The 27,894-nt window shown below is 38.4% G+C and overlaps 1 protein-coding gene across 1 annotated transcript in view; it reads left to right on the forward strand.

The window, feature by feature from the left end:
* LRRIQ1 (leucine rich repeats and IQ motif containing 1) overlaps positions 1-27,894 on the forward strand; it is a 189,091-nt gene that overhangs the window by 80,814 nt on the left and 80,383 nt on the right. The window contains exons 16-17 of the mRNA XM_061125407.1: positions 2,143-2,353; positions 10,897-11,016. Coding sequence (XP_060981390.1) covers positions 2,143-2,353; positions 10,897-11,016 — 331 coding nt within the window. The remainder of the gene's footprint in view (positions 1-2,142; positions 2,354-10,896; positions 11,017-27,894) is intronic.

The following is a 27,894-nucleotide window of genomic DNA, read 5'->3' on the forward strand; positions in this document are numbered from 1 at the left end:
GCTTTTCCCAACACGGAAAGCTCCTGACATTCAGGAAGCCCTAGGTCAGCTTCTTTACCTTTTACTGCTTTCTGTGTGGTGAAAAGCAGTCCCACTGTTAGTGTCACTGAGGAAAATATTCCTCATATACCTTTCTATTTTCTTCCTTGAGAAACTTTAAAGACAGTGGGCTGAGGAATTCAAGTGCTAAATGACTGGTCAGCTTTCTAAGAAACTCAGGATTACAGTCCGTGAAACTTGTATGTATCTGTAGAGAAATATAAGGCACTGTCTCAGGTTAAATGTATTTTCTTACTAATCTTTCAATCTTTTGGTTTAAACAACTTTTCATTCTTTGCCAGTTATACATTGCAAATATGTTTTCAGATTTTCTTTATCACCCAAATATGCAAGGGTATTATTGTGCTTTAAAATTCCTTAACTCATTTTTTAATCTTTTTAAAAATTATTTGATGTTGGAGCATATTTAATTAACAGTGTTGTGTTAGTTAAGGTGTATAGCAAAGTGATTCAGTTATACGTATACACATATCTACTCTTTTTCAAATTCGTTAACTCATTTTTGTCCAACAGAAGAAGGAATGAATTAACGATTGAATGATCAAATGTGAATTAATTCCATAGCAAAATGTACTAAGTTCTATTTACCCTGGTATTGTTGCCTGGAAAATTCCACGGACAGCAGAGCCTGCAGGCTATCATCCATGGGGTCACAAAGAGTCAGACATGACTGAGTACACAAGAGCACCATTTACCCTAGAAGGAGGAAATGTTTTGTTGAAACATGATTTTTCTTCACAGAAAGTTTTACCCACTAATTTAAATTCATAGCAAAATAGATTGAAGACTTCCACAGGCTTTACATAAAATGGTGGTGATGCTGATAACAATATTCATAACAACAGAAAATGATTACCTCATTCCATTTTGCATACCTGCTAAGTGCCTTCATTAGTTCCAGACTCTTTGTGACCCTATGGACCGTAGCCCACCAGGATCCTCTGTTCATGGGGATTCTCCAGTCAAGAATACTTGAGTGGGTCGCCATGTCCTCCTCCAGCGGATCTTCCTGACCCAGGGATCAAATCCACATTTCTTAAGTTTCCTGCATTGGCAGGTGGGTTTTTTACCACAAGCACCATCTTGGAAGCCATCATTTCTGGCAGTTTATTGCTTAATTCCACTTTGCCTTAAACTCACTTTGTTTGAAAAAAAAAAAAAAAAAGAAAGAAAAAATTTCTTTGGGCTTGGCAGTTATAAAATTGTTGAAACTTTTTCAAGGGAGCCTGGGAAAGTGAATGTGCATCAGTCACTTCTCCTTTATATGTCTTTTAAAACTGAACTCAAGGTTCTGAAAAGCAATTAAGACAATAGTTAGCACTTTGATTATACCGTGTACCTTGATAATATTTCTGCAGTAATCTATGTGGGAAAAGGAAAGCATATCCAATGATGAAGCATTAAATGATTAAGCAAACTGAGAACCCAATTACAGTCAACATACATTGCTGTTAAATTTTTGCTATTGTTGCTGGGCAGCTTATGGGGATATGGGGAAACACAATGCTGATTAATGGGATGCCAGATAATAGCCAATAGACGTAGACTGGAAAAATGTTAGAATTTACCACTGGGCTTGTAAGAGAATGATTTATGTATTTGTCCATGGGTAGGGAGGAAAATGAAGCTCACAAAGCCCTGATGAGTCCTTCTCTGAAAATGAAGGAGGGCCCTTCTTCCTCTCAAAACCTAACCTCCCCACTGTGAACAAGATCCCATCCTCTCTTGCCAACTCAACACTGACTCCAACTTTGTCCCCCTCTTCACATCATCACTTTTTCCCCCTTAATACTGGCTCAAATTCCCACTGTCATACAAAGTCTCAGTAATATCTTCCTCCTTAAAAGAAACAAAAATCCCTAAGATTCATATCACTAAGTTACTGGCCCATTTCTCTCCTTCAGATTTGAAGGTGTCCATATTATTTTTACTTCTATGACTACAGTTAAATAAAAGAGCAGGTATTAATTTTAAAATAATACTTTATATAGTCTAATTTACAAATAAATATAGCTTATGAGGATCTCCTATCTTCAGCTGTATATTATGGATACTAAAAATAATTTTTTCTCCTCTTAATAGTGTGGCAGCTACGGTGATCCAGGCATACTGGCGCGGTTACACCATGCGCAGGCAGATTCATCTCTCTGCAGAGCTACACCCTGCTGCAATAGGACCCCGGACACCCCAGCCAAATTCTTGCATCGAAAACCAAACTATTTTAAAGAAAGAAAAAATTAAACATACCGTGAATATCCAAGAACAGAAGGAGAAGGCTGCTATTCTTATTCAGGTTAGTTTTAGCCTTTGAGTGAAACAATTAATCTTGAGAGACGTGTTAGTTTTCTTTCACTGGGTTATTCTGTATAACAGGCAGTCCCTGAATCATAGCAATTTACAGATACCTTGATTTATTTCTTACTCGTGTGACATATAGGCTGCAGGTGTCTGCAGGTGGACTGTGCTTCTATTTGGGATCTAGGCTGAAGGAGTAAGTCTGTAATTTGTAAATTCTTATGGTCAAACTGAACCAGAAAATCGTATTAAAACTTATGCTCCAATGTGGTATTTGTCACATAGGCTAACATTTGATTAGTCGAGGCAAGTCTTTCTTGGCCTCATCTAGAGCTATATCTAGAAACATGTTTCAGTTCAGTTCAGTCGCTCAGTCATGTCTGGCTCTTTGCGACCCCATGAATTGCAGCACGCCAGGCCTCCCTGTCCATCACCAACTCCCAGAGTTTACTCAAACTCATATCCGTCGAGTCAGTGATGCCATCCAGTCATTTCATCCTCTGTTGTCCCCTTCTCCTCCTCTCTGCCCCCAATCCCTCCCAGCATCAGGGTCTTTTCCAATGAGTCGACTCTTCGCATGAGGTGGCCAAAGTATTGGAGCTTCAGCTTCAGCATCAGTCCTTCCAATGAACACCCAGGACTGATCTCCTTTAGGATGGACTGGTTGGATGTTCTTGCAGTCCAAGGGACTCTCAAGTGCCTTCTCCAACACCACAGTTCAGAAGCATCAATTCCTCAGCACTCAGCTTTCTATTTAGTCCAACTCTTACATCTCTACATGACCACTGGAAAAACCATAGCCTTGACTAGATGGACCTCTGTTGGTAAAGTAATATCTCTGCTTTTTGATATTGTCTAGGTTGGTCATAACTTTTCTTCCAAGGAGTAAATGTCTCTTTATTTCATGGCTGCAGTCACTATCTGCAATTATTTTGGAGCCCCCCAAAAAATAAAGTCTGCAACTGTTTCCACTGTTTCTCCATCTATTTGCCATGAAGTAATGGGACTGGATGCCATGATCTTTGTTTTCTGAATGTTGAGCTTTAGGTCAACTTTTTCACTGTCCTCTTCCACTTTGATCAAGAGGCTCTTTAGTTCTTCTTCACTTTCTGCCATAAAGGTAGTGTCATCTGCATATCTGAGGTTATCGATATTTCTCCGGGCAATCTTGATTCCAGCTTGTTTCATCCAGCCCAGCATTTCTCATGATGTACTCTGCATATAAGTTAAATAAGTATGGTGACAGTATACAGCCTTGATGGACTCCTTTCCCTATTTGGAACCAGTCTGTTTTTCTATGTCCAGTTGGATGCAGTCTCAAAAATGACAGAATGATCTCTCTCTGTCTACAAGGCAAACCATTCAATATCACAGTAATCCAAATCTATGCTCCAACCAGTAATGCTGAAGAAGCTGAAGTTGAACGGTTCTATGAAGACCTACAAGACCTTCTAGAGTTAATACCCCAAAAAGATGTCCTTTTCATTATAGGGGACTGGAATGCAAAAGTAGGAAGTCAAGAAACACCTGGAGTAACAGGCAAATTTGGCCTTGGAGTACAGAATGAAGCAGGGAAAAGGCTAATAGAGTTTTGCCAAGAGAACGCACTGGTCATAGCAAACACCCTCTTCCAACAACACAAGACTGTACACATGGACATCACCAGATGGTCAATACCAAAATCAGACTGATTATATTCTTTGCAGCCAAAGATGGAGAAGCTGTATACAATCAGCAGAAACAAGACCAGAAGCTGACTGTGGCTCAGACCATGAACTCCTTATTGCCAAATTCAGACTTAAATTGAAGAAAGTGGGGGAAAACCACTAGACCATCAGATATGACCTAAATCAAATCCCTTATGACTATACAGTGGAAGTGAGAAATAGATTTAACAGACTAGATCTGATAGACAGAGACCCTGAAGAACTATGGATGGAGGTTTGTGACATTGTACAGGAGACAGGGATCAAGACCATCCCCACGGAAAAGAAATGCAAAAAGGCAAAATGGTTGTCTGAGGAGGCCTTACAAATAGCTGTGAAAAGAAGAGAAGAGAAAAGCAAAGGAGAAAAGGAAAGATATACCCATTTGGATGCAGAGTTCCAAAGAATAGCAAGGAGAGATAAGAAAGCCTTCCTCAGTGACCAGTGCAAAGAAAGAGGAAAACAATAGGATGGGAAAGACTAAAGATCTCTTCAAGAAAATTAGAGATACCAAGGGGACATTCCATGCAGAGATGAGCTCAGTAAAGGACAGAAATGGTGTGGCCCTAACAGAAGCAGAAGATATTAAGAAGAGGTGGCAAGAATACACAGAAGATCTGTACAAAAAAGATCTTCATGATCCAGATAATCACAATGGTGTGATCACTCACCTAGAGCCAGACATCCTGGAATGTGAAGTCAAGTGGGCCTTAGGAAGCATCACTATGAACAAAGCTAATGGAGGTGATGGAATTACACTTGAGCTATTTCAAATCCTGAAAGATGATGCTGTTACAGTGCTGTACTCAATATGCCAGCAAATTTGGAAAACCTACTAGTGGGCACAAGACTGGAAAAGGTCAGTTTTCATTCCAATCCCAAAGAAAGGCAATGCCAAAAAATGTTCAAACTACTGCACAGTTACACTCATCTCACATGCTAGTGAAGTAATGCTCAAAATTCTCCAAACAAGGCTACAGCAATACATGAACCATGAACTTCCAGATGTTCAAGCTGGTTTTAGAAAAGGCAGAGGAACCAGAGATCAAATTGCCAACATCTGCTGGATCATCAAAAAAGCAAGAGAGTTCCAGAAAAACATCTAGTTCTGCTTTATTGACTATGCCAAAGCCTTTGACTGTGTGAATCACAACAAACCGTGGAATATTCTGAAAGAGATGGGAATACCAGACCACCTGACGTGCCTCCTGAGAAACCTGTATGCAGGTCAGGAAGCAACAGTTAGAACTGGACATGGAACAACAGAAGAATGTGAAAATCTGCTAAAATAATTGTTGTGTGTGTGCTCAGTCACTAAGTTGTGTCTGACTCTTTGCGACCCCATAGACTGTGGTCCACTAGGCTCCTCTATCCATGGGATTCTGCAGGCAAAAATACTGGAGTGGGTTGCCATTTCCTTCTCCAGGGGATCTTCCCGACCCAGGGATAGAATCTGCGTCTCCTGCATCTCTTACATTGGTAGGTGGATTCTTTACCACTGAGCCACCTGGGAAGCCCATCTTAATTGGTAAAGTCTTTTAAACACTCGTTTAAGTTAAAAAGTCAGAATTCACCAAGACCAGATTTCAAAATGAAGTTCAATCTGTTCACTTTCATCCTTTATTTATTCACTCATCAAATAATTTTTAGAACATATGGTTGTCAAGCATTGTTTTCGGTTTAAGAAATACAACTAGGAACAAGGCATACAAGATCTCTTTCCTCTTAGAGTTTGTGTCCTGGTGGAAAAGGACAACAAATTAAATATATAAAATAAAGGCTGGAAATGTGGTACTGCACCTAAATTGAATTCTAGTAACTAAAAAATATAATGTTTCCCTTTATTCACTCATTTAGTAAATATTATTTGGCACAAAAATTTTACTAGCTTATATCCTGCTAAGATGTGCAGATAAGTAAGGTAAGTGTATTAGACAGTGACAAGTACTAAGGGGAAAATAAACCAGGGAAGCAAGATAGGAGTTTCTAAGGAAAATTAATCATTTTAGACAGAATAGATGTGGAAGACCAGAAAAGGGGACAGTGCAGCAAGAGATAAACCATTAGGTATGTTGGGGAAGAATATTTCAGGCAGAGAAACATCAGATTCAAAGGCATTGTTTTAGGAGCATACTCACAGTGTTTATAGAGCAGGAGGAAGCACTGTGACTGCAGCGGGGTGAAGGGAGAAGAGCAGGACTTATAAATTGTAAATCATTGTAAAGACTTTGGCTTTTACTCTGTATGACATGGGAAGGTATTACAGGAATCTAAGCAGAGGACTCACATGACCAAAGTTACTTAGGTTGTGATAATACTGTAGGAAGGCTATGGTAGAAGCAGTGAAATCAGGAAGCTATTGCAGTAATCCAAATAGTAGATAATGGCGGCATGGACCAGAGCAGTGCAGAAGTAGTGAGAAAGTCGCATTCCAGAATATATGTTGATTTATATTGAGGGTATATATATATATATATATATATATATATATATATATATATATATACTTTGAAGGTAGACTTAGTGATATTAGTATGTGGAGATGTGATTTTGGAAGACAGGGAGGAGTTAAGAGATGCCTACAAGGTATTGGCATAAGCAACTGGAAAAAATAGCCTTATAACTAAGTTGCTGGTTTTCATTATTAAAGGCATAGTTTTTCAAGAGAATTGTCTTTGCTATAGTACTAATGAATACATTTAGTATTTTGGTTGACTTAATTTTTCTGGGCTGCATTCCTCAGGGCAATGCATAGACAAAGCTCTTGCTGATGCCTGAATGGCTTGGGAGGGGAGGGAGTGCAATGGATTCAAGAAAACTCTGAGGGGAAGAAACCAACCTCAGTTATGGTCTCAGAATATTGTTCTGTTGCATGAGGAATGAAAATGTCATGCAGTTCAAACTTCCTCCTCTCATCAGTGGATGAGCAATACATTTTTCAACATTGATGGTGAATGTTTGCTTCATTCTCTTCAATAAAGTAAAGTTCATTATTTGATGAAACAGTCTAGCTCAGTGATTATATCTGTTGAATATCCTTGTGTTAAGTTTGTGTCTGTAACAAAAGTAAGCGTAATTCAGTCTTTCTTTGCAACTTAGAATAAGTCTCTCCTGATTTATATCATGGCACTTAAAATCATTGAAGTCAACTCAGCTTCATTTTCTTTTCTCCTCAGTACAATCATCTAGTTTCTTAAACTATTCATCTTAAAAATATGAATTCTAGACTGTCTAGCCATCCTGCAGAGCAGAATATGATATAGTAGAATGCAAAATGAAGATTCATGAAGGATGTTGTGGAGACTGCTCTCTGCTCACCAGAACCCAAGTTCTCCTCTTCTTCCTAGCATACAGCCAGCCTAGGTATTCTAGCTTCCCTTGTACTTTTTAGTATGGTCCTTTTTTTCTGTAGCTCAGACTGTAAAGAGTCTGCCTGCCATGAAGGAGACCCGGGTTAGATCCCTGGGTCGAAAAGATCCCCAGGAGAAGGGAATGGCTACCCACTCCAGTATTCTTGCCTAGAGAATCCCATGGACAGAGGAGCCTCGTGGGCCCCATCCATGGGGTCTCAAAGAGTTGGACATGACTGAGCGACTATCACTCACAGAGAAGAAAAAGGTGTCAGATATATCTAATATAGATAGGACTCTGGCCAGGGAATTGATTTGAATGTGTGAGAAAGAAAGTTTAACTTATCATAATTGAATGACTAGGGGAAAAAAGTGGAAACCTTGACATGAATAAATAAGTTAGAAGAAGAATCTGAACACTGATTACACATTTATATTACCTTTATTTCCCATGGCTTGGACTTGAATTTCTGACCCTCCACTGATGCAGGAGGGAGGTATCTCTCTGTGTCACCCCAGAAAAATACAGTGTGTATAATACAGTTTAGAGCTCTGCAGAAGTCCTATCCCTGATAAGTTAGGCTGGATCCACTGTGAAACATGATGAACCAGTCCTTTCACTCTTGTCACTGAAGATCTGTATTAAAGAATTCCTGTTATAGTCTCTTTTCCCTAAAACTGCACCTAATCTTGGTATCTTAATGGTATAGGGAAAAGGGGATGTTGAGGAGAGATAACTGAAGAAGAGAAGATGATGTAACAACAAAAAAAGAGAATCCAGGGAAAGAAGGCATGTTTCCCTAATGCTCTTTACTTTGCTAGCACAAGATCAGAAGAAGGGATATGAAGGGTACCTCCCTACTGGGATACCTCCCTAGCAGAAAGAAATCACAGGCCCATTTGCCATGTTGAGGCAAAGCATTTTGAAAAGTAGCTAGCAACCAAGAGAGCATAAATGCCAGATAAAAGAATCATAAAAGAGGAGTTTTAAAAATCCCCAAATGAAGGGTTCTGTTGCCTGAATGTTTATGTTCTCCACGATATTCCTAAGTTGAAACTTTATCTCCATTGTGTTGATATTTGGAGATGGGGTCTTTTGGAAGTGAATATGTCGTAATGGTGGAGCCCCCATGAATGGGAATTAGACAGCCCAGAGAGCTGTCTAGCAGCTACTACCATGTGAGGACACAGTGTGAACTAAGAAACTTGGTCTCACCAGACAATAAATCTGTCAGTGCCTTAGACTCCTAGCCTCCTCTAGAATTAGGAGAAATACACATTTGTTGCATAAGTCACCAAGTCTATGGCACTTTCCTTACTGAAGCTCAGACAGACTTAAACAAGGGGGAGAAAGGAAAAACAGTTTGTTTTCCTTTAAGGTAGCTAGATTGCCTATGTCAGTCACCCACAGTACATGACATACCCAGGTCTATAATAACAACCCAGCTGCATGAGACTAAAAACGAGGGCAGAGAGCTGATGGTACTCTCCATATGGTAAATTAAAGTGAGCAGGTCCACTTTCTTAGGCAGTACTTTTAAGCATGTTCCTCATCACACAAAGATATCCTCTTCTGTTTCTACCATTCAGTGTTGTTCAAGTTCTTGATTCATATTGAGATCTTTTCCACGTGAAAGACTTTTGAACTCTCTTGAGAGGTTATAGTTTACTCATAGCAAGTTAAAAAGTATTGGAATATTATTTCTATACCAAAATTCATCTTTAGAGGCAAAATAATAAAAATTTAGTTAATTATACATTTTAAACTTTATGTGATGTTTAATATCACACTTTTCTTATTTGATAAACTAAGTAAATAGAATTTTTATAAACAAGGGGGAAAAGAAATTGGGAAAATAATATTTAGTGAGAGCCTAGTATGTGACAATCATGTATTCATCACTGTGTATAAATGTATATACATTTATCCCACATCCTTCCTTGTCATTGAGTCTCTGCCAGAGGCAACTAATGATGGCTGACTCCCTTGCCATAGTCTGTTTTTTTCTCATTTATTCAGTCCTGTTTCTACTATGTAAGTGCATGTGTGTGTACAAATACACACACATGCCCACATGCATACACCCTTGGCCAGCTAGAAATGGGGCATCTTACATGATTGGTTGGGGAAGTAGGTTTGGCTATCTCTTATTGGTCCACTTGGTCCTGAGATAGAAATAGTAACAAAGATAGGGAAGATGGCAGTCATTGACCAAGTCTTAACCATTCTTGGCTAATTGTTGCGGAGATTTGACCTACTAGGCTGGTTGTTGTAGAGATTGTGTGTTACTTCTATTGTCACATATGTTCTGGCAATTATCTGTTTGTATATTCCTCTTCTCAATATATATATTTCACAGGATAGCAACACCAGTATTATTGCTAACAATATGATTACTAAAATATATTTAAGGTAACTTTTGTAATTAAATTTACCTTTTGATTGCATTTCACTAGGAGTATAGCCAAATAAATCTATTTCAGAGTCACTTTAAATAACTTCTGTGTGGTTATGCCCATAGCATAAAATCTCTTTATATATTTTTTCAGAAGTTTCTTTTATTTCATATTTATTTGTTACAATTTTCTTAAGCATGTGCACAATTCCAAATTCAAATCTAAGCAAAGTGTATATTCCGAGATATCTGGCTTCTATTTCTATATCTTCCCCTCTGTTTTCTATATCTATAGGTAATAATTTTTGAAATTAATTTAGTACTTTATGCTTTCACTTTATAAATATTAGAAATGACATATTTAAGTATATAAAGTTATATAATATATGTGTTTGTTATATATTTATATGGGTTTTCATAGATAAATGAAGGCATGCAATACTCACTTATTTCTACCTGTGTTTTACACTTACTGTATGTCCTGGAGCTTAGCAGTGTATAAAGATACTAATTTTTTAAAAGTTCTAGTGTTCTTGGAGTTAAATTTAGGAAAGCTCCAAGATTCCTCTATGGTTATTGAGGAATCTTAATGTTTTTAATTCTATTATCATGTGCTTGGTTTATTTAAAGATGAAATTACTTAATTGCTATGGGCCAGGATACCAAGTCTCTAATAGGGCCATTTATAAATGTTGAAGTTTTCTTTAATGCGTGTTAGTTTATTTTATACATAATCATTTGAAAATTAACAGAATTGGTTTTCCTCTGTATCTCTTTCTTCTTAATTTAGAATGGGTCCTGGAGGGATTGTCAGATAATTGATTGGTTGACCTACATGTGCAGTTGAGGGAGTTTTAAAGATTCTTTTCTGCTTACTACGAGGAAGTCCCCTGAGATTCAGAACTTTAGACACAAGCAGTCATTTAATTTATCTTGCAGTTTTAAATGTCACATAAAGTTCAAAAAACAGATTATCGAGCCATTAAACTAAGGTCTAAGATGTTTTATCTTCCTAATGGGATAACACAGAGAATCTGGTTTAGAGTTTGATCTATAACCCTGTATAACATGCTTTAAATTTTTGTTTAGGCAGTTTGGAAGGGCTTTCTTTTGCGAAAGAAACTGACAACAGCTCTAGAGTCTATTAAGAATGAAGAATCTGAAGAAGAATATGAAGAAATAGATTTAGAAGATTTTACATTTGATGAAGTAAGTGCTAGCTACAACATATGGATATTGGTCTTAAAATATTGGTCTTTTGGAGCTAAACCAGTTTCTAAGGTTTTCATCCTGTCAACACTCTGTTATGGATTTTTTTTTTAATAGCACTTGAAAAATTATGCTTCTAATTTTTTAACATCTTCATTTAGGATACAAGCTTGTATAGTGTGTAAATGTGATCATAGAATATTTACAAGAATTCTTATATATTCTTCAACCTGATTTATACAATCAGGTTGTATATTCTTCATTAAATTATTATTCATTAATAATTCTTCATTTATTAATTTAATAATTCATCAATTATTCTTCATTAAATATAACTGAGCTTATTTATGCCCTGTTCAACAACTATAGTTATTTATTGCCTAGCAAAGTGAGAACAACCTCCTTAAATTGTTTTTCAAGGGTTCAGTAATCAGGCAGCAAACTCTGCAGACATATTTACTTCTTCCCATCCATGGCGTCCACATACTCTAATCACACTGAGCACCCTCTTACCATACAGAGCACTTACCTTTTACATCCTTAGTCTTGCTCATTCCATTTCCTCTTTTCTATACAGTCAAACTCACATATTTACCACTCAGATTAAGGTACAGAACATATGACTATACCCAGAAGACTTCCTCATGCTTCCATAGTATTCATACCCCCATCATCATAGATGAGTTTTGCCTATTTCTGGGCTTCCAATAAGTAGAATCATCCAGTATTTACTCTTTTTTCACATAATATTATGTTTGTGAAACTCACCTATGTGGATGAGTATAGTTGCATATATACCATTCTTTTGAATATAGAATACACTACTTTTTTTTTTTTTAACATTGATAAAGCTTTATCATTTTTTGTCATACATTGATATGAATCAGCCATGGATTTACACGTATTCCCCATCCCGATCCCCGCTCCCACCTCCCTCTCCACCCGATTCCCCCGAGTCCTCCCAGTGCACCAGGCTGGAGCACTTGTCTCATGCATCCCACCTGGGCTGGTGATCTGTTTCACCATAGATAGTATACATGCTGTTCTTTTGAAATATCCCACCCTCACATTCTCCCACAGAGTTCAAAAGTCTGTTCTGTATTTCTGTGTCTCTTTTTCTGTTTTGCATATAGGGTTATCGTTACCATCTTTCTAAATTCCATATATATGTGAAAGTATGCTGTAATGTTCTTTATCTTTCTGGCTTACTTCACTCTGTATAAGGGGCTCCAGCTTCTTCCATCTCATTAGGACTGGTTCAAATGAATTCTTTTTAACGGCTGAGTAATATTCCATGGTGTATATGTATCACAGCTTCCTTATCCATTCATCTGCTGATGGGCATCTAGGTTGTTTCCATGTCCTGGCTATTATAAACAGTGCTGCGATGAACATTGGGGTCATGTGTCTCTTTCAGATCTGGTTTCCTCAGTGTGTATGCCCAGAAGTGGGATTGCTGGGTCATATGGCAGTTCTATTTCCAGTTTTTTAAGGAATCTCCACACTGTTTTCCATAGTGGCTGTACTAGTTTGCATTCCCACCAACAGTGTAAGAGGGTTCCCTTTTCTCCACACCCTCTCCAGCATTTATTGCTTGTAGACTTTTGGATAGCAGCCATCCTGACTGGCGTGTAATGGTACCTCATTGTGGTTTCGATTTGCATTTCTCTAATAATGAGTGATGTTGAGCATCTTTTCATGTGTTTGTTAGCCATCTGTATGTCTTCTTTGGAGAAATGTCTGTTTAGTTCTTTGGCCCATTTTTTGATTGGGTCATTTATTTTTCTGGAATTGAGCTGCAGGAGTTGCTTGTATATTTTTGAGATTAATCCTTTGTCTGTTTCTTCATTTGCTATTATTTTCTCCCAATCTGAGGGCTGTCTTTTCACCTTACTTATAGTTTCCTTTGTTGTGCAAAAGCTTTTAAGTTTCATTAGGTCCCATTTGTTTAGTTTTGCTTTTATTTCCAATATTCTGGGAGGTGGGTCATAGAGGATCTTGCTGTGGTTTATGTCAGAGAGTGTTTTGCCTATGTTCTCCTCTAGGAGTTTTATAGTTTCTGGTCTTACATTTAGATCTTTAATCCATTTTGAGTTTATTTTTGTGTATGGTGTTAGAAAGTGTTCTAGTTTCATTCTTTTACAAGTGGTTGACCAGTTTTGCCAGCACCACTTGTTAAAGAGGTCTTTTTTCCATTGTATATCCTTGCCTCCTTTGTCAAAGATAAGGTGTCCATAGGTTCGTGGATTTATCTCTGGGCTTTCTATTCTGTTCCATTGATCTATATTTCTGTCTTTGTCCCAGTACCATACTGTCTTGATGACTGTGGCTTTGTAGTAGAGTCTGAAGTCAGGCAGGTTGATTCCTCCAGTTCCATTCTTCTTTCTCAAGATTACTTTGGCTATTCGAGGTTTTTTGTATTTCCATACAAATTGTGAAATTCTTTGGTCTAGTTCTGTGAAAAATACCGTTGGTAGCTTGATAGGGATTGCATTGAATCTATAGACAGCTTTGGGTAGAATAGCCATTTTGACAATATTGATTCTTCCAATCCATGAACACGGTATGTTTCTCCATCTGTTTGTGTCCTCTTTGATTTCTTTCATCAGTGTTTTATAGTTTTCTATGTATAGGTCTTTTGTTTCTTTAGGTAGATATACTCCTAAGTATTTTATTCTTTATGTTGCAATGGTGAATGGTATTGTTTCCTTAATTTCTCTGTCTGTTTTGTCATTGTTAGTATATAGGAATGCAAGGGATTTCTGTGTGTTAATTTTATATCCTGCAACTTTACTATATTCATTGATTAGCTCTAGTAATTTTCTGGTAGAGTCTTTAGGGTTTTCTATGTAGAGGATCATGTCATCTGCAAACAGTGAGAGTTTCACTTCTTCATTTCCTATCTGGATTCCTTTTACTTCTTTTTCTGCTCTGATTGCTGTGGCCAGAACTTCCAACACTATGTTGAATAGTAGTGGTGAGAGTGGGCACCCTTGTCTTGTTCCTGATTTCAGGGGAAATGCTTTCAATTTTTCACCATTGAGGGTGATGCTTGCTGTGGGTTTGTCATATATAGCTTTTATTACGTTGAGGTATGTTCCTTCTATTCCTGCTTTCTGGAGAGTTTTAATCATGAATGGGTGTTGAATTTTGTCAAAGGCTTTCTCTGCATCTATTGAGATAATCATATGGTTTTTATCTTTCAATTTGTTAATGTGGTGTATTACATTGATTGATTTGAGGATATTAAAGAATCCTTGCATTCCTGGGATAAAGCCCACTTGGTCATGGTGTATGATTTTTTTAATATGTTGTTGGATTCTGTTTGCTAGAATTTTGTTAAGGATTTTTGCATCTATGTTCATCAGTGATATTGGCCTGTAGTTTTCTTTTTGTGTGGCATCTTTGTCTGGTTTTGGAATTAGGGTGATGGTGGCCTCATAGAATGAGTTTGGAAGCTTACCTTCATCTGCAATTTTCTGGAAGAGTTTGAGTAAGATAGGTGTTAGCTCTTCTCTAAATTTTTGGTAGAATTCAGCTGTGAAGCCATCTGGTCCTGGGCTTTTGTTTGCTGGAAGATTTTTGATTACAGTTTCGATTTCCTTGCTTGTGATGGTTCTGTTAAGATCTTCTATTTCTTCCTGGTTCAGTTTTGGAAAGTTATACTTTTCTAAGAATTTGTCCATTTCATCCAAGTTGTCCATTTTATTGGCATAGAGCTGCTGGTAGTAGTCTCTTATGATCCTTTGTATTTCAGTGTTGTCTGTTGTGATCTCTCCATTTTCATTTCTAATTTTGTTAATTTGGTTCTTCTCTCTTTGTTTCTTAATGAGTCTTGCTAATGGTTTGTCAATTTTGTTTATTTTTTCAAAAAACCAGCTTTTAGCTTTGTTGATTTTTGCTATGGTCTCTTTAGTTTCTTTTGCATTTATTTCTGCCCTAATTTTTAAGATTTCTTTCCTTCTGCTAACCCTGGGGTTCTTCATTTCTTACTTCTCTAATTGCTTTAGGTGTAGAGTTAGGTTATTTATTTGGTTTTTTTCTTGTTTCTTGAGGTAAGCCTGTAATGCTATGAACCTTCCCCTTAGCACTGCTTTTACAGTGTCCCATAGGTTTTGGGTTGTTGTGTTTTCATTTTCATTCATTTCTATACATATTTTGATTTCTTTTTTGATTTCTTCTATGATTTGTTGGTTATTCAGAATCGTGTTATTTAGCCTCCATATGTTTGAAGTTTTAACAATTTTTTTCCTGTAATTGAGATCTAATCTTACTGCACTGTGGTCAGAAAAGATGACTGGAATGATTTCAATTTTTTTGAATTTTCCAAGACCAGATTTATGGCCCAGGATGTGATCTATTCTGGAGAAGGTTCCGTGTGCACTTGAGAACAAGGTGAAGTTGATTGTTTTGGGGTGAAATGTCCTATAGATATCAATTAGGTCTAGGTGGTCCATTGTGTCATTTAAGGTTTGTGTTTCCTTGTTAATTTTCTGTTTAGTTGATCTATCCATAGTTGTGAGTGGGGTATTAAAGTCTCCCACTATTATTGTGTTACTATTAATTTCCTCTTTCATACTCGTTAGTGTTTGCCGCACATATTGCGGTGCTCCTATGTTGGGTGCATATATATTTATAATTGTTATATCTTCTTCTTTGATTGATCCTTTGATCATTATGTAGTGTCCTTCTTTGTCTCTTTTCACATCCTTTATTTGAAAGTCTATTTTATCTGATATGAGTATTGCGACTCCTGCTTTCTTTTGGTCTCCGTTTGCATGAAATATTTTTTTCCAGCCCTTCACTTTTAGTCTGTATATGTCTCTTGTTTTGAGGTGGGTCTCTTGTAGACAGCATATATAGGGGTCTTGTTTTTGTATCCATTCAGCCAATCTTTGTCTTTAGGTTGGGGCATTCAACCCATTTACATTTAGGGTAATTATTGATAAGTGTGGTCCCGTTGCCATTTACTTTGTTGTTTTGGGTTCACGTTTATACAGCCTTTCTGCATTTCCTGTCTAGAGAAGATCCTTTAGCATTTATTGAAGAGCTGGTTTGGTGGTGCTGAATTCTCTCAGCTTTTGCTTATCTGTAAAGCTTTTGAATTCCCCTCATATCTGAATGAGATCCTTGCTGGATACAATAATCTAGGTTGTAGGTTATTCTCTTTCATTCCTTTCAGTACGTCCTGCCATTCCCTTCTGGCCTGGAGGGTTTCTATTGATAGATCAGCTGTTATCCTTATGGGAATCCCTTTGTGTGTTATTTGTTGTTTTTCCCTTGCTGCTTTTAATATTTGTTCTTTGTGTTTGATCTTTGTTAATTTGATTAATATGTGTCTTGGGGTGTTTCGCCTTGGGTTTATCCTGTTTGGGACTCTCTGGGTTTCTTGGACTTGGGTGGCTATTTCCTTCCCCATTTTAGGGAAGTTTTCAGCTATTATCTCCTCGAGTATTTTCTCATGGCCTTTCTTTTTGTCTTCTTCTTCTGGAACTCCTATGATTCGAATGTTGGGGCGTTTCACAGTGTCCCAGAGGTCCCTGAGGTTATCCTCATTTCTTTTGATCCTTTTTTCTTTTTTCCTCTCTGCTTCATTTATTTCCATCATTTTATCTTCTACCTCACTTATCCTATCTTCTGCCTCCGTTATTCTACTCTTGGTTCCCTCCAACGTGTTTTTGATCTCATTCATTGCATTATTCATTTTTAATTGACTCTTTTTTATTTCTTCTAGGTCTTTATTAAACATTTCTTGAATCTTTTCAATCTTTATTTCCAGGCTATTTATCTGTAACTCCATTTTGTTTTCAAGATTTTGGATCATTTTTATTATCATTATTCTAAATTCTTTTTCAGGTAGATTCCCTATCTCCTCCTCTTTTGTTTGACTTGGTGGGCATTTTTCATGTTCTTTTACCTGTTGGGTATTTCTTTGCCTTTTCATCTTGTTTAGATTGCTGTGTCTGGAGTGGGCTTTCTGTATTCTGGAGGTCTGTGGTTCCTTTTTATTGTGGAGGATTAACCCAGTGGGTGGGGTTAGACGATTGGCTTGTCAAGGTTTCCTGGTTAGGGAAGCTTGAATCAGTGTTCTGGTGCGTGGAACTTGATTTCTTCTCTTTGGAGAGCAATGGAGTGCCCAGTAATGAGTTTTGAGATGGGTCTATGTGTTAGGTGTGACCTTGGGCTGCCTGTATGTTGATGTTCAGGGCTATGTTCCTGCGTTGCTGGAGAATTTGCATGGTATGTCTTGCTCTAAAACTTATTGGCTCTTGGATGGTGGTTGGTTTCAGTGTAGGTATGAGGGCTTTTGGACAGTCACTTATTACTTAAAGTTCCATGTAGTCAGGAGTTTTCTGGTGTTTTCAGGTTTTGGGCTTAAGTCTCCTGCCTCTGGATTTCAGTTTTATTCTTCCTGTAGTCTCAGGACTTCTCCAACTATACAGCCCTGATAAGAAAACTTCTAGGTTAATGGCTAAAAGATTCTCCCCCGTTAGGGACACCCAGAGAGGTTCACAGAGTTACATGAAGAAGAGGAGAGGGAGGAGGGAGATAGAGATGAGCAGGAGGAGAAAAAGGGGGACTCAAGAGGAGAGAGACAGATCTACGCAGCTGTCTGTTCCCAGAGTGTTCTCCGTAGCCCAGTCACCTACAAAGATTCACAGAATCGGATTGGGAAGAGAAGGGGAAAGGAGGAAATAGAGGTGTTCTGAGGTAGAAAACGGAGAGTCAAGATTGGGAGAGAATAATCTTTGATTTAAAAATAGGGCTTCTCTTCTTTTTTTTTTTGTAAGATTATAGTGTATTGAAAATGAAAATTAAGGAGTAGTAGAGGAGTACTAGAGGACTTTAAACGAAATAAGAGAAAAAGAAAAATAGAAAATAGAAGAGAAAAAGGAAAGAAAAAAAAGAAGAAAAAAGAAAAAAAAAGAAAAAGAAAAAAAATTTTTTTTTTCCCTAATTAAAAAAAATCATAAAAATCTATGGAAATGAAAGTTAAGGAGTAATGGGGGAGTAATAGGGGATTTTAAAGGAAAATAAAAGAGAAAAAATAAAAAATAAAAAAAAGAGAAAAAAAAAAGAGAGAAAAAAGTAAAATTATATCTAGGAGTTTCTCTGGAGCTGTTATGGTCAGTGTGGGTTTGGCTCAGTTTCAGATAGCTCCTCGTTCCAGCTTACACTTCTCGATATCTACAGGCCCTTTCCGGTGTAGTCCGTGTTTTCTACAGGGATTTTAATCTGTTGCACCAGTCCCTTCTGAAGCGGTTCCCTTTATTTATTTGGCTTCTGTTTGCCGGTCTCTTCAGAGCCTCATTTCCGCCCTGACACAGGCGGGCGGAGGTGGACTCTTATTCAGGTAGCTAGTTCCGTCGCTCTGCGGGGCGGGGCTGGCGCTGTGGTGACGGGCTGGCGCCACGGGGACAGACTGGGGCTGCCCGGAGGGGCTGACGCTGCTCTCTCAGTCTGCGCTGCTCAGGTTCCCGGCCGCTCTATATGGAGCGCGCCCCGCGCTGCCCGAGGCTCCAGCCCTCGGGTGTTCCACAAAAGCGCGGAAGGAAAAGCTGCGCCTGCTCTCTGTGCCTTCCCCGTCAGAGCGGTCCAGGCAGCCAGGGGCTCGGTGGGCGCACTCTCCCCAGGTGTGGCGCGCCCCCTCCCTTCCGCGGACCCAGTCTCAGTTTCCGCTGGCGCCAGTCGGGTGCGCGCGCCTTCTGCCCTCCGCGTCCCCAGCCCCAGTCCCCGCCCGCGCCGGTCGGGTGCCTGCGCCCTGTGTCTCGCCGCGACCTTCCCCTCCCCCCTGCCTCCTGCCTCCGGCGGGGCTGGGCCGGTCCGCAGCCTGCGAGCTCCTCTCTGGATTTTCTCGGTCTCTTTGTTCTGGGAACGGCCGGCAGTGTGTTCCGGCCGGTTAATTTACTCTCCCTCTTTTGGTCTCCCACAGTTCAAGTTGGCAACTCACAGAAGCTCCCTCCGCTTGTCCTCAGGGCACTCAGGCCCGGACCCTACCCCAAGCAATGCCGCCTAAGAGCTCCCGGGACGGATCTCCGTCCGTAGCTCTTTTGTCTCACTTTTTATCTTTTATATTTTGTCCTACCTCCTTTCGAAGACAATGGGCTGCTTTTCTGGGCGCCTGATGACCTCAGCTAGCGATCAGAAGTTGTTTTCCGAAGTTTGCTCTGCGTTCAGTTATTCTTTTGATGAATTTGTAGGAGAGAAAGTGGTCTCCCCGTCCTACTCCTCCGCCATCTTGGCTCGTCCCTAGAATACACTACTTTTAATCTATTATTGAATATACCAATTTTTAAAAGTCTATATACTGTTGATGGATTATTTGTTACTGAGTTATTTCTAGTGTTGCCTATATGACTAAAGACACTACGAACATTCTTGTACATGCTTTTTGATGTGCATATTCACCTTTCTTTTGAGAACTGAATTTCTGAGTCATATCATTTACCTGTGTTTAGTAGCTAGTGTCTAACAGCATCTTAAGGTGATTGTATCAATTTACAGTCCTATCAGCAGAATATAAAAATTTCAGAGGAGCTTTATCCTCACCAAAACTTTGTATTTTCATGTCATTTTCTACCAATCCAGTAGGTTTGTAGTGGTATCTAGTTGTTTTAATTTGCATTTCTCTCATAACTAATAATGTTAAATACCATTTCATTTGCTTATTGGCCTTTGGATATCTACTTTTTTGACATGATCAAGTGTTTGTGTGCATTTTTAAGTTGGGTTGTACATCTTTTTTCTTATTGACTTGTAGGGGTGCTTTTTATAATCTGAATACTATTCTGTTTTCTCTTGCAAAAATATTCTCTAAATTCTGGGATTTCCCTTTTTTTCTCTCTTTGTGGTTTATTTTGATGAACAGAATGTTTCTATTTTAAATTAAAAACAAAAGATTTTTGTTTTCATGACATATAAGAAACCTTTGCTTACTCAGCTCATTAAGATATTCTAGAAACTTTAATATCTTAACTTTCAGCATTTAAATCTGTGGTGCATCTTGAATTAAATTTTGCCTGCAGAGTGAGTAGGGGGTCAAATTCTCCTCCAAAGATACACATTTGGTTGTCTCATTGACCCACAGCTATTGGTTGTATAGACCATACTTTTTATAATGGATTACTGTTGGATTACAATGGATTACTGCATTATTTAAATTTAGGAAACTCTGCATGGGTTCTCTTAATTTTTCTTGTCATTCTGTTACAGTTTATCCTTATATTAATACTCTAATTACTACATAATTTATGATAAATTTTATTATCTAGTCTTAAAAGAGCTCCAACTTTGTTGTTGTTCTTCAAGAAACATCTACTCTGATACTTTTGATCCATTTCATTTATGTACAGATTTTGGAATGATCCTAATTTGCACAATAACTGTTTGAATTTTCTCTGAGATTGTAATAAATCTATAAGTCAATTTGGAAGAACTGATTTTTTTTAGAATATTGCATTTTTACATTCATGAACACAGAATAATTCATCACTTATTTAACTTAAAATCTCTACCCACTATACTCTCTATTTTCTTCATAGTGTTCTTATACATTTTTCATTAAATTTACTCCTAGATATTTGACATTTTCTGATATTATTTTGTTTTTGTATACCAACCTTATATCCAGCCACTTTCTGAAATCTCTTACTTATCTCTCAAGTCTTTTAAATATTCTGTACCCATAATCATATCACCTGAGAATAATGCCAGTTTTCTTATTTTTTTTTTCTAATTCTTATGTCTTTTGTTTATTTTTCTTGCTCTATTGTCCTGACTAGTACCTTCAGTACAATGTTAAATAGTGGTGATTTTAGAAGTCATCTTTTGCTAGTTCCTGATCTCAGAGTAAAAACTTCCACTACAAAGTCAGACATTTAATATAGATTTCTTTTAGAAACTCTATATTTGACTGAGTTAACCTCCTTAGCATCTTCTTACCTTTCCAAGAAGTTAATTTTTGATGATGATGTTGATGATTCTATACATGATTTGGATTTTATAAAATACTTTGTATGCTTATGACATGGATTTTCAAGCATTAAACCATGTATTCCTAGAACAAATTGACTTAGCTTTAATGTATTATAATTTTATATACCACTAAATTTGTTCTGCTAATATTTTTTTTTAGGATTTTTGCCTTAGTATTCAAGAATAAGCTATGCCTGTAAATCTTTCTTGTAGAATTCTGTTCAGATTTTGATGTCAACATTGTGTTGACCTTTATATTTGATTAGGAAATGTTTCCTATGTTTCTGTTTTCTGGAAGAGTTTGGTTTTCTGGAAGATGTAAGATTGATGTTATTTCTTAAAAATGTGTCTTAGCACATAATCTTTTGGGGATAATGTTCCAGATATACTTGAAAGTGCATTTTCAGGTGTTATGGCTACTAAAACCTCAGTTACTTCGTTTGATAGTTGTATTTTAAAAAATCTTTATTTTTAGTGATTTGGAGAGGTTTCTATCAGTTATTGACAGAAGAATGCTAAAATCTCTTATTATGATTGTGTGTGTGTGTTTCCTGCTCAGTCATAGCCTACTCTTGGCTACCCCATGGACTGTTGCCCGCAAGGTCACGCTGTCTATGAGACTTGCCAGGCAAGAATACTGGAGTGATTTGCCATTTCCTATTCCAGGGGGTCTTCCCAATCTAGGGATCGAACATGGGTGGGTTTCTCTAAATCAGTTTTTAGTTCTGTCAAACTTGGCCTCATAGTTTGAGGATATGTATTAGAGCATATGCATTTAGAAGAGTTAAGTCATTGTATAACTAACCCTTTTAAAATAATAAAATTTCACTAACCCTTTTAAAATAATAAAATTTCACTCTTTAACTCTAGTTTTCCTCTTTACATATTGAAAATGGTTATAAAATTTTTATAAGAAAAAATTAAGAGAGCATAGAATCTGATTTTACGATCAGAGAAGGCCTGCATAAGGTGAAATATTTCGATAGAGACGTGAAAATAAAGTGAAGGGATAGCCATCAGGAAATACTATACATGGCTAAGTGGTATGGAATTGAAAAAAGCAGGGATTTTTTAGTATACTAAAGGAACTCAAAATCCACAAGAAGTAGAACTGATTAGTGGGCTTCCTTGGTAGCTCAGCTGGTTAAGAATCCACCTGCAATGCAGAAAACCCCCGTTCAATTCCTGGGTCAGGAAGATCCCCTGGAGAAGGGATAGGCTACCCACTCCAGTATTCATGAGCTTCCCTGATGGCTCAGCTGGTAAAGAATCTGCTTGCAATGTGGGAGACCTGGGTTCAGTTCCTGGGTTTGGAAGATCCCCTGGAGGAAGACATGGCAACCCACTCCTGTATTCTTGCTTGGAGAATCCCCATGGACAGAGGAGCCTGGCAGGCTACTCTCATGGGATCGCAAAGAGTCGGACACGACTGAGTGACTAAACACAACACAGCACAGTACTGATGAATAGTGGAGAATAACCTGAGACCAGGAAGAAACATACAAATGATCAGGGAACAGTCCACATAAAGCCCACGATATGATTTCAAGAATTTTGAATTTTATTCAAATGTGATAGAAAATTTTTACTGGGTTTTGAGCAAAGGAGTTAAATGTATTATTTGTTTTAAATGGATAAATTTGTTTCTAATACAGAGATTATAGTTTAGGGGACTAAGAATTAAAGCTAAATATGAATTATGAAGGCATTGTTACTTTTCTTTCCTTTGATAATTTTCACTGTTTTTTTTAATTGCCATCACTTAATTTTCAAATAATCTTAGCAACTTCAGATGACATAATCAAATTACCAAAGTGTCACTGCTTTCTGTGTGTTCTTTCTTTCTTTTACATTCCTATTTACAAATGCAAGGCTTATCTAACCAGTACTTCCTTTTCATCTTATTTAGGTCATAACAGTAGTTCCTTTGGATTAAGTTTAATACTCCTCTTTAAGATATCTGCAAAAGAGTTGTAGGCATCTATTCAAACTTATTTTTCACTCCCAGCCAACAAATACTGAACGCTTACAGTATGGTGGGCACCATGCTTGGTTCCAGCGTATGTACACAGACAGATATAACATGGTCCCTAGTCTAGGAGAGATCAGAAATATATTTGAATTTTACAGGGAATTACAATTGCTATAAAAGAAGTGAATATAAAACTGTCTTGGAAAAAAAAAAAAAAAACTGTCTTGATAAATTTGCCTCAAACAAAAGTCTGGATCAGTCTGCCATGAAGTTTTTATATTGGTTTGTTGCCTGTCTGAAATGTGTTGGTATTTAACAAATGGTTAACCAAGGGGGCACTGATAACCAAGAATCAATTTATTTGGGTTTTTATTAAGCATGTGTGTGTGAATGCTCAGTCGTGTTCAACTCTTTGTGACCCCATGGACTGAAGCCTGCTAGGCTCCTCTGTGCATGGAATTTTCCAGGCAGGAATACTGGAGTGGGTTACAATTTCCTACTCCAGGGGATCCTCCTGACCCAGGAATTGAACCCATGTCTCCTACATTGGCAGGAGGGTCCTTTCCACTAGTGCCACCTGGGAAGCCCATCAGTTCAGTTCAGTTGCTCAGTGACCCCATGGACTGCAGCATGCCAGACATCCCTGTCCATCACCAACTCCCGGAGCTTGCTCAAACTCACATCCATCGAGTCCATCCAGCCATCTCATCCTCTAGTGGTCCCCTTCTCCTCCCGCCTTCAATCTTTCCAAGAATCAGGGTCTTTTCAAATGAGTCAGGTGGCCAAAGTATTGGAGCTTCAGTTTCATCATTAGTAATGCCAATGAATATTCAAGATTGATTTCCTTTAGAATTGACTAGTTGGATCTCCTTACATAAAGCCCATAGTTTGCCTTAAATTTTTAAATGCAGAGAAGTGAGGGATCTGAGATTTTATCCTGCATGCAATCTAACAGGGTAGGCTGCCACACTTTCAAGGATGCTGGCAGAAGAAATGAGACATTTATTACTTGTCATGCAGCAGAAATGTCATGCTCGTATCTATTTCCCTTTGCCCTCAAGTTCCATAGAGAAGAATTCCCCCTTGGGAATTGGAAGGCGTAGGAAACCCTACGTTTTAAAAGGACTGCTAAAAAATTGCTCGATTTATGCTCCAGAGGAAGTCATTATTTTCTTATACCAGAACGCAAATTTTGCCTTTTGCACCTCAAGAAAACACCCAGAAACTATATTTTCCAAGTCTGTTAGCTATAATATATTAACATTATTGGAAAGATAGTCCAGAACAAAAGATGTCATAAGTCACACAGAAGTGTTAGAGATGTAAAGAAAGCTGTCTCTCAACAATATGTACCCCTAGTATGTATATGGAAGATTTTCTCACACATAGCCACTCCAGTGGCCACTGTGAATAATCTGACAGGGGCTAGGACAAAATTCATTAGGCTATCCTCATGATACATTTAATGAAGATTACCAAGCTTCATTAAAGGTTACCTAGTTGTAGATATGACTCTTGATGAAAGTAAAGTCCAGTGCTATAAAGAGCAATATTGCATAGGAACCTGGAATGTTAGGTCCATGAATCAAGGCAAAATGGAAGTGGTCAAACAGGAGATGGCAAGAGTGACCATCAACATTTTAGGAATCAGTAAACTAAAATGGACTGGAATGGGTGAATTTAACTCAGATGACCTTTATATCTACTACTGTGGGAAAGAATCCCTTAGAAGAAATAGAGTAGCCATCATAGTCAACAAAAGAGTCCAAAATGCAATACTCTGATGCAATTTCAAAAACAACAGAATGATCTCTGTTCATTTCCAAGGCAAACCATTCAATATCACAGTAATCCAAGCCTATGTCCCAACCAGTAATGCTGAAGAAGCTGAAGTTGAATGGTTAAATGAAGACCTACAAGACCTTCTAGAACTAACACCCACAAAAGATGTCCTTTTCATTATAGGGGACCACAGTGCAAAAGTAGGAAGTCAAGAAACACCTGGAGGAACAGGCAAATTTGGCCTTGGAGTACAGAATGCAACAGGGTAGAGGCAAATAGAGTTTTGCCAAGAGAACACACTGGTCATAGCAAACACCTTCTTCCAACAACACAAGAGAAGACTCTACACATGGACATCACCAGATGGTCAACACTGAAATCAGACTGATTATATTCTTTGCAGCCAAAGATGGAGAAGCTCTATACAATCAGCAAAAGCAAGACCGGAAGCTGACTGTGGCTCAGACCATGAACTCCTTATTGCCAAATTCAGACTTAAATTGAAGAAAGTGGGGAAAACCACTAGACCATCAGGTATGACCTAAATCAAATCCCTTATGACTATACAGTGGAAGTGACAAATAGATTTAAGGGACTAGATCTGATAGACAGAGTGCCTGATGAACTATGGATGGAGGTTCGTGACATTGTACAGGAGACAGGGATCAAGACCATCCCCATGGAAAAAAAATGCAAATAGGCAAAATGGCTGTCTGAGGTGGCCTTACAAATAGCTGTGAAAAGAAGAGAAGTGGAAAGCAAAGGAGAAAAGGAAAGACATACCCATTTGAATGCAGAGTTCCAAAGAATAGCAAGGAGAGATAAGAAAGCCTTCCTCAGTGATCAATGCAAATAAATAGAGGAAAATAATAGAATGGGAAAGACTAGAGATCTCTTCAAGACAATTAGAGATACCAAGGGAACTTTTCATGCAAAGATGGACATAATAAAGGACAGAAATGGTATGGCCCTAACAGAAGCAGAAAATATTAAGAAGAGGTGGAAAGAATACACAGAAGAACTATACAAAAAAGATCTTCACGACCCAGATAATCCTGATGGTGTGATCACTCAACTAGAGCCAGACATCCTGGAAGGAAAAGTCAAGTGGGTCTTAGGAAGCATCACTATGAACAAAGCTAATGGAGGTGATGGAATTCCACTTGAGCTATTTCAAATCCTAAAACACGATGCTGTGAAAGTGCTGCACCCAATATGCCAGCAGATTTGGAAAACTCACTAGTGGCCACAGGACTGGAAAAGGTCAGTTTTCATTCCAATCCCAAAGAAAGGCAATCCCAAAGAATGCTCAAACTACTGCACAATTGTACTCAGCTGACATGCTAGCAAAGTAATGCTCAAAATTCTCCAAGCCAGGCTTCAACAGTACATGAACTGTGAACTTTCAGATCTTCAAGCTCGATTTAGAAAAGGCACAGGAACCAGAGACCAATTGCCCCCATCCATTGGATCATCTAAAAAGCAAGAGAGTTCCAGCAAAAACATCTGCTTTGTTGACTATGCTAAAGCCTCTGACTGTGTAGATCACAGCAAAGTGCAGAAAATTCTTAAAGCGATAGAAATACCAGACCACCTGACCTGCCTCCTGAGAAATCTGTATGCAGGTCAAGAAGCAACAGTTAGAACTGGGCATTGAACAACCGAACCAGTACGGGAAAGGATTACGTCAACACTGTATATTGTCACCCTGCTTATTTAACTTATGTGCAGAGTACATCATGAGAAATGCTGGACTGGATGAATCACAAGCTGGAATCAAGATTGCCAGGAGAAATATCAGTAACCTCAGAAATGCAGATGACACTACCTTTATGGCAGAAAATGAAGAAGAACTAAAAAACCTCTTGATGAAGTTGAAAGAGGAGAGTGAAAAAGCTGGCTTAAAACTCAACATTTGAAAAATGAGGATCATGGCATCTGGTCCCATCACTTCATGGCAAATAGATGGGGAAACAATGGAAACAGTGACAGATTTTATTTTGGGGGCTCCAAAACCACTACAGCTATGACCAACCTAGACTGTATTTTAAATACAGAGACATTACTTTACCAACAAAGGCCTGTATAGTCAAAGCTATGGTTTTTCCAGTAGTCATGTATGGATGTGAGATTTGGACCATTAAGAAAGCTGAGCACTGAAGAATTGATGCTTTTGAACTGTGGTGTTGGAGAAGACTCTTGAGAGTCTCTTGGACTGCAAGGAGATCCAACCAGTCAATCCTAAAGGAAATCAGTCCTGAATTTCATTGGAAGGACTGATGCTGAAGCCCAAACTCCAATACCTTGGCCCCCTGATGCAAAGAGCTGTGTCACTGGGAAAGACTCTGATGCTGGGAAAGATTGAGGGCAAGAGGAGAAGGGGACAACAGAGGATGAGATGGCTAGATGGCATCACTGACTTGATGGACATGAGTTTGAGCAAGCCCCAGGAGTTGGTGATGGACAGGGAGGCCTGTCGTGCTGCAGTCCATGGGGTTACAAAGAGTTGGATACAACTGAGTGACTGAATTGAACTAAACCAGGCATTTCCTCTTTAAGCTTCTGTATTGAACTTCCCATTGGATCAGCTTTTCCGGGTACAGCTGGAAGTCTTAGCTATTACACAGACTCTTTCTTGACCCTCAAAGAAGAATTCTAAGACAATCCTGCCATCTAAAACAACCTTGGCCAGTGAATTGAGACTGACTTGAATGCTTTCAAGGCCATAGTGGTGTTTTCTTAAACATTTGAAAGTTATATATGACCAGGACACCCTCCAGGTGGCATATATCCACCCCATAGGAAGACTGAAAATCCAGAGATGTTTTATGAGGGGGTGGAAGTGGGGACTGGTGCAGGATCTGGGGCCATCACCCAATGTCGTGATAGACTTAAGGAAAATGACTGTCACAGTGTAGTCATAGACTCCTGGAAGGGGATGGCAGACCCAGCTGTAAGTTAAATTTAAGGTGTTTGCACAAGCTTGGGAGGGTCCCACAGGGGCATTTTTCTTATGGTGGAAGGTTTCAAGAGCAGTTCTGAATGACAGAAGATCATTAATGTCCTTCCCTTCCTATACTTTTCAGAATCTGAGGTTTTCTTTTCAAAGATATGAGTAGATCACCTAGTTTAAGAAGTAATTCTAACTG

The sequence above is a fragment of the Dama dama genome, chromosome 3, assembly GCF_033118175.1.
Source record: "Dama dama isolate Ldn47 chromosome 3, ASM3311817v1, whole genome shotgun sequence".
NCBI classification, from domain to species: Eukaryota; Metazoa; Chordata; class Mammalia; order Artiodactyla; family Cervidae; genus Dama; species Dama dama.